The 14,420-nt window shown below is 39.4% G+C and overlaps 1 protein-coding gene across 1 annotated transcript in view; it reads left to right on the top strand.

Annotated features, from left to right (window-relative positions):
• MEGF10 (multiple EGF like domains 10) overlaps positions 1-14,420 on the top strand; it is a 122,212-nt gene that overhangs the window by 70,294 nt on the left and 37,498 nt on the right. The window contains exons 8-9 of the mRNA XM_082620437.1: positions 6,014-6,226; positions 12,961-13,135. Of these exons, the coding sequence (XP_082476563.1) occupies positions 6,014-6,226; positions 12,961-13,135 (388 nt within the window). The remainder of the gene's footprint in view (positions 1-6,013; positions 6,227-12,960; positions 13,136-14,420) is intronic.

The raw sequence follows: 14,420 nt of genomic DNA, 5'->3' as shown, positions 1-14,420 counted from the left end.
TGTGAATTAAGAATTCCTTTAACCTTCCTCTCTAATTTTTTTCTTTCTCAAATTCTGGTCTAATTTTATGACTTTTAATAAGATACTGTAGGGTGTTTCCCCCCCACACACACACTTAGACTCTGCACTTCCTTATTAAATTTTTTTATAAGTATTTTGTAATTTTTGAAAAATCCCATTTAAGTTTTTAATTGGATATTTCTGGATAAAGAAGAACTTGCCTTTGAATTTTTTTTTTTTCTTTTTTTTGTGGTACGCGGGCCTCTCACCTCTGTGGCCTCTCCTGTTGTAGAGCACAGGCTCCGGACGCACAGGCTCAGTGGCCATGGCTCACGGGCCCAGCCACTCCGTGGCACGTGGGATCTTCCCGGACCGGGGCACGAACCCATGTCCCCTGCATCGGCAGGCAGACCATCAACCACTGCGCCACCAGGGAAGCCCTGAATATTTTTTTATTTAGCCACTCTACCAAACTTCTTAGTTAATTCTCATGTTATTTTTAGCAAATACTATGGTTATTTTATCATCTACAAATAAAGACAAGTTAGGCTCTTCTTTTCAAGATTTGTAATGATTATTTCATTTTCTTGAGTTGTTGCATTAATTTAAACCTCTGAATGAATGTTGACAATTAGAGGTAATAGTGGGAATTCCTGTCTTCTTTCTAATTTTATTGGAAATGGCTCCAGTATAGTTTCATGTTTGTTACTATCTTTTTCATGCTTCAGTAGTTTTTTTTTTAAGATTTTTTTTTTATGTGGACCATTTTTAAAATCTTTATTGCACTTGTTACAATGTTGCTTCTGTTTTATGTTTTGGTTTTTTGGCCGCGAGGCATGTGGGATCTTAGCTCCCCGACCAGGGATCGAACCCGCACACCCTGCATTGGAAGGTGAAGTCTTACCCACTGGACCACCAGGGAAGTCCCCTTGAGTAGTTTTTTTTTTTTTTTTTTTTAATTAATTAATTTTATTTTTGGCTGTGTTGGGTCTTCGTTTCTGTGCAAGGGCTTTCTCTAGTTGCGGCAAGTGGGGGCCACTCTTCATCACGGTGCGCAGGCCTCTCACTGTCGTGGCCTCTCTTGTTGCAGAGCACACGCTCCAGACACGCAGGCTCAGTAGTTTTGGCTCACGGGCCTAGTTGCTCCGCAGCATGTGGGATCTTCCCAGACCAGGGCTCGAACCCGTATCCCCTGCATTGGCAGGCAGACTCTCAACCACTGCTCCACCAGGGAAGCCCTGTTTGTTTGTTTTTTTAATTCCTATTTTTATTAGGAACTTTTGTTGGTAGTATCTGTTTAATTTCATTAAAGACTTTTTCATCTTTTGTTAATATAACTACATATTTTCCTTAGTTTTTTGATGTTATGAATTATTGACACCTTTAGCACATGGTTTTTACAACATGTAATTGGGTTACTCAGAAAGTTTTTGTGCCCTACATCCTGGTTTATGATTGTATTTTGGAAAATGATGTTGTTAGATGAGTTCTGGATCCATGTGGCATTAACATCTTAATATAGAAAGACGAGTCAGGAAAGGAGAGGCATGGGACCAAGCAGAACCCTAAATAATAGTTCTGTGTAATATTTTTGGACCCTAAAAATTTAAATATAATGGTTTTCTTGCCCTGTAGGGATTTAAGTCTCAAATTCAAGGAAACACAAAATCAACAAACACAGGGGCCGGCTTATACTCATCTTATTTAGAATACAGGGAAAGGGGACAACAGCTAATTTTCAGGCGAGTTTTAGATTTGAGGCAAAGCTGGCAAAGAGCTAGAGAAAGAGAAGGAAAGTGAAGAGGGAACTTGCTTCTTGACTTGTTTTTATAACTTGTTTTTCTGATGAACTGATGACATGACTCCTGTTTTCAATTCTGCTCTCACTATCTGGGTTCAAGAGTTAACACATGCAGACACACACACACACAGAGAACACAATGACAACAAGCACATTTGTCATCATGAAAGGGAAATAATAAGTGGTTATAGAACGATCTGTGGCAGGAGGTGTGGGGAAAGCAGCCCAAAGGCCTGGGGACTTGCCATTTCCCCTGTTTTGAGAAGTCAGCGAAACTTGATCACTGAGGTCAGGACAGAGGGAAACAGGTACCACCGCAGGCAGCTGGCCCAGAGCGTACCCAGGATGTGGGGATGGCCCTCCCAGACAGAGAGAAAACAGAACAAACAAAACGGGCACCTTGTAAGCAGGCAGAGCAGATCATGGGATGCCCCCATAATAGGCTGTAGGGTTTGTGGGACTGTTGAGAGGACAGCGTGGTGAGGAAATCTCATGCGGCACAGCCAAGTATGAGTGGAGAGAGCATGGCTTTCAGATCCTCACAAAAATTCTTCTGAAGGGGTTAAAAGAGTGTTCTTAATGCTGATGGGTTGTCATGGCATCATTGCACTGGGGCCTTTGATGGCCTAGCATGAGTCCATGTACATAATTGGTGCTCCTTATGCGTTAGCTGAGTGGAGAGATCTGTGGATCAGTTATGGAGTCTGTTAAGGTGAAGCCAGAGATAGTTCTGCCACGCTGTCTTCTGTACCACCCTGAAAGTGAAGAAGAATGTGGGCCAAAGGAGGTGAAGTCCAAAATTGGAGACAGGAATTGGGGGATGCAGAACTGGCCTTCAGTGGAGGAACTCTTTCCTGTTTCTGGGATTGTGGAAAAGTTGGCTCTTTCCCGGTGTTCTTTATATTTCCCCAGAGCAGCAGTTCTAGATGTTTGAAAGGTAGGCAGCCGATCTATTGATTCCAGTTTAAAGAGGAATGTGATTCTTTCACACTAAATCATGGTTTGGCCCAATTACTCAGGTCACTCTTGGAGGGCCATGCTCAAAAGGACAAAGGAGAAAAAGGAAGCTGGCACCCCTTATGTGCTAACTCACTTCGTTTTCCATAAGTTCACAGTGAAATGCAATATGATAATCAAAATGATGATATTCAAACAAGCCTGTGACCCTCACTGATTTGGGTATTGGTGTCATGTTTTATTAGGCTATCTCTACTTAATGCTTGTCCATTTTTCCCAATTCCAGGGTATTATTCAAAATCTAAAAAAATAAAATAGGAACTTCACATTTTCATATTTCTACTATGGCCAATATTTATTGCTATATTTTTATCTGCCTCTCTGCCATCTCTCCTAAGAAAATATTTCCTCTTTTAATGACTTCTAAGATTACTTTTCTTATTCCACATGGGACCACAAAAGCAACATTAAGGGCATAAAATTCGTTGGGAAATGATGCTTCTTTTAGAAAAAGGAGCCCAAAAGGGAGATAAGACTGCTTGACAAAGACTTTTAATTCAGCCAATGAGAAGGGTGTAAGCTACTTCATGATTGCATTTATTTTTAAGGTGGAAAATACCTACTTCTAAAAAGATACCCTACCATTTTTGTGTGGTAGGTGGAAACAGACGTAACTATTATTAATAGGATTCTCTTACAAGTACAACATTGACAAAAAAGAAGTGGGAGGGTAAACCAAACTTTACTGGCTACTTTAGTAAGTAAAATTCAAATGGCTTTTTGCCATTTAAAACAGAAACTCAGTACGTTTAAGTATATGTTAGAAAGGTAAATATGGGTCAGGCCCAGCTATTATGGATTTTGTTTTCTCAGAGAGAAGGAAGTCCCTGCCAAGATAGGATAGAATAGACACATTGCTCCCCTGTCATTTGGTGGCAGACATTTTTCCATGCTTTACGTTTCTATCCTGTTCCCCACTTTTAGAGCTGTGCTTCTTCCTGAGTTAAAATCCTGGAGTCCAAAGCATAACATTTGGGTTTCTTTTAGTGATATTATTTACCTTGAGCATAACTTTTTCTTTTTTTCTGGTACTGCCTTGCAAGGAAGTCTGGACAGACAGGTTGCCAAGCTGTCTTGCCAGCCTTTAGTGGAGCCATGAGGAGGCCCAGTGATTGTCCTATAGCATTTCTTTCTCCAAAGTTTACATCTTTAAGGAGTAAACTAAGTGACTTGGTTGGCTTAGTAAAGCTTCTTACAAGTTAAAAATAGAGTACCTTTAAAAAATACTCTGGTCTAAAAATAGGTTTACTCATGTGTAACTTTGCAGCACACATCTGATTTTTGCTAAATAAACTTGGTTCAATTACTCCAGAACTTTTCTAATGCTTTGTTGAGTGGTTGATTTGAAGACTTTGCCATTGACAAGCCTAAAGTGTCTAGAGTCTGTGAAACCAAATTTGCAAGAGGCCCTTTTCCCTAAATACATGCCAGAACCAGAGCTAACGAGAAAAATATCAAAGTGTTCTCAAGATTTATCCTCTGCACTTAAATAGAATCCCATCCAGCCTTGGTATTGTTAGTCCTCACACCCTATCATTAAAACTATGCAAAGCCTTGTGGAAAATGTTTGCTTTTCAGCGTCTTTGCTGTTGCTTTGAAGTCTGCTTGGATTCATTATCATGCACTTGCCCTTGCCCTGTACCCATTTGAAAAAATGCAGTGCTGACCTACATTATGGACTCTGGGTCTGGCATGACTTGAGAGCCACATGGGAGGTGGCTGCTGAGACTCATAGAGGGTACCCTGCTTGTGGCGGCGCTCTGGGTAGGTGAGACCCCGGCTTCCTCTCCCTTGGCAGAAAGGACTCCTTCTGCTACAGAAAGTCCCATCAAATCACCTTGCCTGGTCAGAAAGAAACTTGGCTGGCCCAAGAGCTAGTCTTGCGTTCCATGGAGCCATGATGATTTTCTCTTCTCAATTCCCTCCAGCAACTCAGCTTCCCACCAGATCCAACTTACCTAGAGCAGATCCTTATGCCGGGACCACACGGTTAGGCCATTTTTTAAAAGACAATAAAGTGAATTTTTTTTTCTTACTATTTAGTAGCCCTTCGTCCCAACAGAGGACAAAACCCCATTTAATAAAAATTTTGTGTTCGAGAACTCCCAGCATCTTTACCGTCTCCTGGCAGGAGTTCCCCAGTTTGAAGTTGAGGACACCTGATTTCAGTAGTTCAGACTTTCCCAAATCTAAGGAGGACTTTGTTTATTTAGTTACATAACTTTCTAAATTGTTTATTTAGTTATATAACTTTCTAAATGAGGAGCAATGATTGCCATTCAGCTCTGAAAAGAGCGGACACATGGCTGAAATTAAAAATTAATGTCAATGTGAAAGCCAAGAGAATTAATATTTTATTTCAAGTTTGCTACCAAGTTTTCTCTTTGAAATGGGGAAAGCATATATCTTATTTTATTTTAATTGAGGATAGGTAATTTACAATGTTGTATTAGTTTCAGGTGTACAGCAATGTGATTATACATATTCTTTTTTCAGATTCTTTTCCATTTTAGGTTATTAAAAGATATTGAGTATAGTTCCCTGTGCTATACAGGAGGTCCTTGTTTACCTATTTTGTATATAGTGGTGTGTACCTGTTAATCCCAAACTCCTAATTTATCTCCCCCTGCCCACTACCCCCTTTGGTAACCATAAGTTTGTTTTCTATGTCTGTAAGTCTGTTTCTATTTTGTAAATGAGTTCATTTGTGTCATTTGTTTAGATTCCACATATAAGTGGTGTATGATGTTTCTCTTTCTCTGTCTGACTTATTTAATGTGATAATCTCTATGTCCATCCATGTTGCTGCAAATGGTATTATTTCATTCTTTTTTAGAGAATGCATATATTTTAATTCCCTAATGATGGGCTGGGACTCACACTAGGGCAGTTCATTTTCTCCCTTTCCTGGTATCTTCTAAAGTGCTGTGCATGCCTTTAGCAAGGACTAGGTGTAAAACATGCTTTTCATCCCAAGCTCATAATTTTGTTTTTGTTTTTGCTATTTCTTTAAACAGTTCGTACTACTGTCACTACTATAATGTATCTTAATGCTTTTCATATCTGTAATGGTACAATTATCAAATAAATGTCAAATCCAAAAAGGATATCATTGTAAACATAACAAAGCCTATCTGAATCAACTGTTTATTTTCACAAGGCACTGACTAACGCATCTTACGCTCCCGCCTCCAGGTGCCAGGATGAGTGTCCCGTTGGCACCTATGGAGTTCGCTGTGCAGAGACCTGCCAATGTGTCAACGGAGGGAAGTGTTACCACGTGAGCGGCTCCTGCCTCTGCGAAGCAGGCTTTGCTGGCGACCGCTGTGAGGCGCGCCTGTGTCCAGAAGGGCTCTATGGCATCAAATGTGACAAGTGGTGTCCCTGCCACCTGGACAACACTCATAGGTGAGGGTCAGCTGCCCCTGGAACGATATGTTCTATTAAAGTTTTCACCGCAGTGTCCACTATTTAGAAGGAGGATCGGCAGAGAGATTTCCACCCTGAGACCCTTCTTGCCTCTGGGTCATCCAGGGCAGGAACCACTAAGTCAACGGAAGTCTTTTCCACTTAATGGAACAAGTCAGAAGTGCTAAAATTGTTAGATGGCTGTGGATGGATATGAAACCCTATTCTCTATTAATGGCCACCAGAAAATATTAAACTTGCTGAGGTTAGTAGAATGTATCCCTAAGAGAGGGATTTTGTGACATTCCCTTAGAAGCAAAGATACAATGAGAGACATAGGTTAAGCCCAGTTTAGTATGTAAAACTATCACGAAATGATTCTCACTGCAGCCTCTTTTACTTGACATCTGCCTAGCCAAGAAGTGTACTGGTGGAAGTTTTGTGACAGTGTGTCACGTGTGGTTGTCACATGTGAGATACGTGTTCAGAATTGATTACTTGGACATAGAGTTCACAGGGGTCTTTTGGCTCAAAAATTTCTCAAAGAATTTATGAACAGGAAACCAAGATCCCACCCACTTTTCTGTACCTTGTCTGCCCCTGAAAATATCTATCCAACCGTTTCTTCCTCTCCCTCCCCCAAGGACCAGATACATATCACTTAAAATTCTGGGCCTTGTTTGCATACTGCTGGAAAAGTTGAGTTTGAGAAAAATGCAGTGCATTATATAGCAGTTCAGATGATACCAGAATTACCTTTATTTGCATTCAGCACAACTGTTTCTTCATTTATGTTTCTGAAAGGTAACTTGTGACCACATCAAATCTCAAATGCACAAAAGTTAAAAGTAAATAGAAGCCTGTAGTTGGTCTCTTCTTTAAACCGTTGTTGGGAGCCAAAAAAAAAAAAAAGGACTTTGCACTGTGTGTGTGTGTGTGTGTGTGTATGTGCTGAAATACATTTTAGTGGGACATATCAAAGAAGTGCATTTTTAATGTGTCTCAAGCAACTTAGTAAGCTACTTTAGTCAACTTCTGGTTTTCTTCATTGGAAAATATTGCCACTCTTTACATGACAGTTTGGGGAGTAAAAATGAACAATATGTGCAGGATTTTGTTTTTTTTTTCAACTCTTTAATGTTGAAGGAGCTGGCAGGATTAGGGACAAGTCATGAGTTTGGCTCATTAGTTTGGCTCAAGTCATTAGTAATGGCTAAGGACTTTTTAATGCCAGTGTGCTGTTTCATTGTATACAGATGCAGCCTGAAATCAAATAGATTAATAAACCTACACAAAGGATCTCTGCTATGAGAAGAATTGGAGAAGCAGAGGAAATGTTGATTTTGTTGGAATTAGTTACCATATTAGTAGCTGCAAGGTGAAAGTGGACAGTTATTAGGTTGACGTCAGTACCATATAATTTTGACATAGGTCATGTGTACCTAAGCACGTATGCTTTAACAAACAAGTACATGAACTTATTTGATAGTCACATGGATCAAAAGAACTCTAAAATCTGTCTAATAATGTATAACAAATAATCAGAAGATTAAAAAACAATTAGCCTGTGAAGTGGCTTCCCTAAATAATGAAAGCTATTTTTTAAAATTAGCTTGTACAAATTTCTGTTAAGACCAGTTGAATGTTGATTATATGACTCTGTCTTTTTGAATTCACAGTTGAAGCCACCCATCTATTCTTATATCTTGAACTTCTATGTAAAATTCCTAGAAACACAAGGTTCCCTTTGAACCAAAAGGCATAGAATCTTTGTATTAATTGAAAGTCTAACTTACCATTTAATCAGGCAAGAGTGTAGCTTGCTATTGCATAATACATGATATATATTTATCCTACAAGTCTTTGTCATAATTAATGAAATAACTAATGCAATGCACACTATCAGTTTACAGTGTCTTTAGGTAAATTTTTAGTTCTGTGGATATGTATGTATTGACATATATTGAAGCCGTATATTTGAGTAAGGGTTTGTATCAGTTAGTTTTGTTGCATAAAAAAAAAACCTACCCTAAACTTAGTGGTCTAAAACAACAATTATTTGTTAACTGATGATTTTTTGCTCGATTCTTTGGGCTGGGCTCAGCTTGGTGGTTGTTCTGCTGGTCTGCCTATGTTCATCTGGAAGATCAACTAGAGGCTGGAATTCCTGGAATTCCTCACTCACAAGTCTAGCATTTAGCTGGGTGATGGGAGTGACTAAGCCATATGTCCCCAGCATCTAGCAGGTTAGCCTGGGCTTCTGTAAGTGGCTTCCAACAGCAGCAAGAGACAGGGCAAGCCCCAACATGCAAACACTTTTCAAACCTTTGGTTATTGTCATGTTTGCTAATGTCCTTTTAGACAAAGCGGGTAAGACAACCAAGTCCAGATTTGTTACACTCCACCTCTTAGTGGGAGGAGTTACAAAACGTTTGTACCCATTTTTATTTTGCAAGCTATCGTAAGGTTGAAATGAATTTAAATATATTTATAAGTGATATTAGTATTTTAAATTACAGCACTGTTATAGAGCCTAAGGACACTCTCTGTGAACTGGACTTCTTAAAACTAACTTTTATAGTGGAAATGATTTTTTTTTTAGAAGATGTTGGGGGTAGGAGTTTATTAATTAATTAATTTATTTTTGCTGTGTTGGGTCTTCGTTTCTGTGCAAGGGCTTTCTCTAGTTGCGGCAAGCGGGGGCCACTCTTCATTGCGGTGTGTGGGACTCTCACTATCGCGGCCTCTCTTCTTGAGAAGCACAGGCTCCAGATGCGCAGGCTCAGTAGTTGTGGCTCACGGGCCTAGTTGCTCTGCGGCATGTGGGATCCTCCCAGACCAGGGCTCGAACCCGTGTCCCCTGCATTAGCAGGCAGATTCTCAACCACTGCGCCCCCAGGGAAGCCCAGTGGAAATGATTTTGAGCAGGAAAACAAAATTCAAGACTCACTGAGATTCCACATGGGATATGTATATTAGGTCTTGTTAATAACGACATTTAATAGCTGTGGGCAATCAGGGTGTGCCTATTTGCAAATGCCACCTAATTGTCATATATTTGAGCATGAATAATATCTAAGGAAATGAATAAACGGAAGTTCAATGATTCATTCTATTTTAGCCAGTATTATATGGGATACCTGTAATAATTTAACTCTTAAACTGAAAAACTTTACTAGAACATTTTTATCTAGTTATATATGTGTAAAAAATGGTAGATATTCCTATCTGTGTTTAATCCGATCTTCATATTACACAAAGCAATCTGTTCTTTAGGAAGTAATCAGGTAGGAGGATGTTACCCTTCAACCTCCACTCTGCTGCTCTAACAACAACATGTAAATCTCATTACCAATTAAGCTGACTGCATGAGAACCCATCAAATGCCTCCAAAGTGCTCTGGCTTCCTACATATAGTTACAAATTGCAGAATACTAATTTTGGTGTCAATCAATTTGAGAACCAGTGTGCTGCACTAATACTCAGTGGGGGGCATTGAATATCAATTTCTCTGCCTGCCTCTAGCTTAGTTCAATTCCCTGTCCCCGAATTGTCTATTCTGCTTAACATTTATATCTATACCATGAATATTATTTTCTACTTTTTAATGTAGAGTAGTATTTTCTACCAAAAGATGTCCTTTTTTTAAATTAGTTTCTGCTTTATAACAAAGTGAATCAGTCATACATATACATCTGTTCCCACATCCCTTCCCTCCTGCATCTCCCTCCCTCCCACCCAGATGTCCTTTTTCTTAAATAGTATCTTAAGGTAAACTACTTTAACCAATCCATCACTTGGAATATTTCTTTTCTTTTTTTCATATGTAGGGCCTTTCTAAAATAAATTTGTCCATGCTTCTTGCACAATACAAGCTTTTATTGGTCCTGCTCACCCTTTTATCCTTGCAGTTTTAAAATTTAAATTTTAGCAATTCTTTTTCACATATAGTCCCCCTAGAAGGCTGCTATCAAACTTCCTTTTCCTTTGGTGTGAAAACAAAGAAAGAAATCTGGGTTCAAGTTTGATTCTGCCACTACCTGTGCAAGACTTCGAATAAATTCCTCTTTCCAGGTCTCTCTTCCCTCATTTATAAAATGGAATCATACCTAACACTGTGAGCATTAAATGAAATCATGTCCATGGATTGCTTAGCATGGTGTTAGCATACATTCAGTGCTAGTCTGTGCATCCGCTTACAATATTATCATAAATGTTACTTAAGTGACTGTCTCCTGCAATTAATGGTGATTCCTTTTAAGTCATAAATTTGACATTTAAAAAACTAATTTTAGGGGAAATCTGGCCTTTGTATGCAGACATACAGATTATAATTTAACATTGCTGGATGACTTCGAGAGATCAGGGGAAGCAGATTTGTGTGGGAAAGCACGATCCCTGGAGTCAGACCCCACCACACATCAACTGTTGACAGTTTCACTTGTTCGCTCAATCAGTGCTTACCGTGGGCTACTGTGTCCATGGCCAGGTGACAAAACACCCTGAATTCTTGTCCTCGTGGAGCTGGAAGTCTAGAGGGGAAAGAAGACAGGGGAAGGATTATAAAAATAAACATAAGATTACAGATTGTGATAAGTGAGATGAGCAGGGTGCAATGAAAGAGAATAATAGGAGAGACCTAACTGAAACATGAGTGGTCAGGGAAGGCCTCTCTAAGTAAGAGAGATTTAAGCTGAGCCTGGAAGGAGAAGATGGAGAGAGCTAGGCCAGGAGTGGGGAGACAGCATTCCTGGCATATGGAATAGCCCATGTGAAGCCCTTAAGTTGAAAAACCTCAATGCTCTTACAAATTAAAAGAAATCTATTGCGGTTGAACATAGTAATAAAGAGAGAATAACGATGAAAAAAGAGGTTGGAAAGAAGGCAGTAGCCAAATGATGAAGGTCTATGGGCTATATTTAGGGTCATCATATATCTGGTGTCACAGGAACTGTTTGGTTTAGGCCTATCGTCCTAATGTACTTATTAGTAACTCCCTTTTCACTCTTAAAAATGTCCTGGTTTAGACAATAAATAATCTTCATTCTAGCTGTATTAAGCAGTATGGATTTTATTCTGAGTGTAGGCTTCAAAGGGAGTCTTTGAAGAGTTTTAAGGAAAATGATACCATATGATCTACTTTTTAGGTGATGAGGCATGAGTGAATGCAGGGAAGAAAGTTGGAAGGCTATTCAGGAGTGTAGGAGACAGATGACCTTGCCTTGGAGTAGGATGGTGACACTGAAGATGGAGCAATGTGGATAGATTCAAGACATACTTTGGAGTTAGAATGGTTAGGTCCTAGTGATGAAGTCAATATGGGAGATGAGGGAGAAGGGGTTATCAGGAATAACTGTGAGGTTTTTAGCTTAAACCACTGAGTGGCTGGTAGTGCCATTAGTTCAGTGGAAAGCAGTTGAAAGGAAACACTGAGTGAGGAATGAAGAAAGGGAAGAACCAGAGCTCCGTGTTTGATGGTTAAATTTGAGAAGCCATGGAGAAGCCAGGTATTTTGCCCAAGGATAAATAGCAGATAAGTAGATCTGAGTAGATCTAAGTTGATTTGAGATTCAAACTCTTGTCTTATGAGTCCAAACCTTATATACCCAAGAAACCATTTTAAATGTAGAGTTGTGCTTGAATATTTCTTCCTGCCATGTTTCCTGAGTAATGCTTGTGATGGATGCCTAGGCCTTTGCTTCTGGGCACTTAGTTGCAATAGGGGCCTAAAAGTATATTTAGATAAATTTCTAAAAATGAGTAACAAACTATCTAACCCACAGGCCTTTTCTTTAAGAAAAAGAGATAGGAAATGAGATTATGGGGTGTGGCTGAGACCCTCACTTGACAGATTAGGATGTCAGGCACAGGGGGGTTATGTGTTTTCACTAATGTTGACCAGGTAGTGGGAGAGCTGGAATGTACACAGCCTCAATCTTCATCCCTCCCAGGTCATGGTTCTTTGCAGAAAATCTATGAACAGTCCTCTGGTGAGAGGTCATTTAGCAAATGTTTGGATGAAACAGTGGGTTTTGTTGTTGGCCTGAATTAAGAGGAGGGTTTTATCTCCATCAGGGGAGAAAGACCATCTTCAACAGTCTTTCAGTTGTGAGCAGAGCTAGTGTGATTGTTCACATTTTCCTTTGGTGAGAAGCACATGTGTTTTGAGCGTTACAGAGCACCCTGTTGTGTGAGCCTCGCTAACCCGTGGCTCTTAGGGCAGCTGATGTGTCCATTTGCTATGGAGTGACAGCTGGCTGCCTGACCCATCAATGCGACTGCTGTTTCAGGTAGGGACAACTGCTCCACCACCAGGTATGGGGAGCCGAGAGAAGAAATAGACTGAAAAGGTCGCTGCTTCTGGAGTTCCTTGGACATCACTCTGGTGAACTGACTTGGTAGTGTTCATTGGATGGAGTTTTTAGATAGTCTCGTCTAGTTGACGTCTTATCAAATTAGTGCTTTCACTTTACAAAAATTAAAATGAGTTTCAGACAAAAGGACACAGTTGTTTAGAGTCATCCTGCTAGAACATGATGCTGATTTCATGCAACATTTGTGGTACCAATCAGGTTTCAGCCGATTAATTAAATCATACCAAGACTGGGAGTGAAGTTTAAATTATCGTGCATGGAATTACCCACACATTTAATATGGCTAAAGCAACATTTGCACGGGCCTTGGGTGTCATGTTTACCCGAGAGTGACTTGCTCCTTTCATCCATGTCTCTCAGCTGTCACCCCATGTCTGGAGAGTGTGCCTGCAAGCCAGGCTGGTCAGGACTCTACTGTAATGAGACATGTTCTCCTGGATTCTACGGGGAAGCTTGCCAACAGATCTGCAGCTGCCAAAATGGGGCTGACTGTGACAGTGTGACAGGAAAGTGCACCTGTGCCTCAGGATTCAAAGTGAGTGGCTTGGGCTGTGGAGGAAGGAGATAAGGGGTGCAACTTGGAGCATATTGATACCATGATTTATATGACCTTTTCTGAAGTCCAATGAATGTGCTAAAAATCAACCGCATCCTTAACAAGAAAGAAAATAAAGAGAAAAGTAATAATAAGAGATATAAATACTTACCTGAGAATGATGACTGGGCAAGCCGGTGAAACTATAAAGTGGCATTAATATTTAATTATTTAATTAATATATGTCATGAAGATGTATTTTAATTATTCCTATGTAATTATTCTATCATGTCTTATAGGTAGCAAAGAAATTTTCCAAGTAGGATATGTATTATTGTCAACTGTTTTTGTTTTAATTCCATGCAATTTGAAGGCGCATACTACATCAAGTTAGCATTTATTATATATTAATATCCAAGGATTAGTAGTATATAAGTTTTTCAGTCCCTTTGAGAATCTAGACCTTTCAAATATGCCTATAACCTAACAGAGAAGAATTTTGCCTAGTTTCCAGGATTTCTTAGCAACAGATTAGAAATTTTTGTTTTGAAGGAAAATGGGTTGTTCTTGAGTTATTTTCTCCCCTTTTTAGGAGAACATTAAACTGTGAAGAATGTTGATGATTACTCCAGAGCACATAATATAGAATGAGTGGGTCATAAAGTCTCAGAGCTGAGATCTTTACAGGATTTTCTAACCTGTGTCACAATTCTTTGGTTGAGCCCTTGAATTATCCTTAAGGGTCTTTTCTGTTTTTAAAGGAGAGTGACCTCCAGTCACCTTTGGTAACCAACTTCTATGTTTAATGCTTCCTGTCAGATAATAAATTGAATCATGCTGCTGGCTGAGTGTGTTCTATTTCTTTGCCTCACCCACTAATAATATTACATATTATACAAGGTAGTCTAGGAAGCATTGCAATTTAATGTATAGTTCATATTTATGTTTATTGACAGTAATTGTACAGCTACAGTTTGTTGTTCTATATCTACTTGTCTGAGCAAGGACAGAGGGTTTTGAATTATATTTGCTACCAAGGAAAACTAATGAAGGCAGCAGGCTTTTTTTGGGTCCTGTTCAATACTGTATCCTAAATATAGGCCAGCTAGCATTGCCCTTGAATCTGTACAATTAGTATAGTGGTGATGTTATAACAACTCTTAAAAATACAATGTGTTAAAATTAGAGAGGGACTGTAATTAGCATGGACAAGATATATTTTTGTTTATTTGTGTTGGCCTTATTTCATGTGGTAAAATTGCATGCATTTTCCTGTTTGCGCCCA

The sequence above is a fragment of the Mesoplodon mirus genome (assembly GCF_964341445.2).
Source record: "Mesoplodon mirus genome assembly, chromosome: 5".
Lineage (NCBI taxonomy): Eukaryota > Metazoa > Chordata > Mammalia > Artiodactyla > Ziphiidae > Mesoplodon > Mesoplodon mirus.
This window is presented reverse-complemented; position numbering and strand designations above follow the sequence as displayed.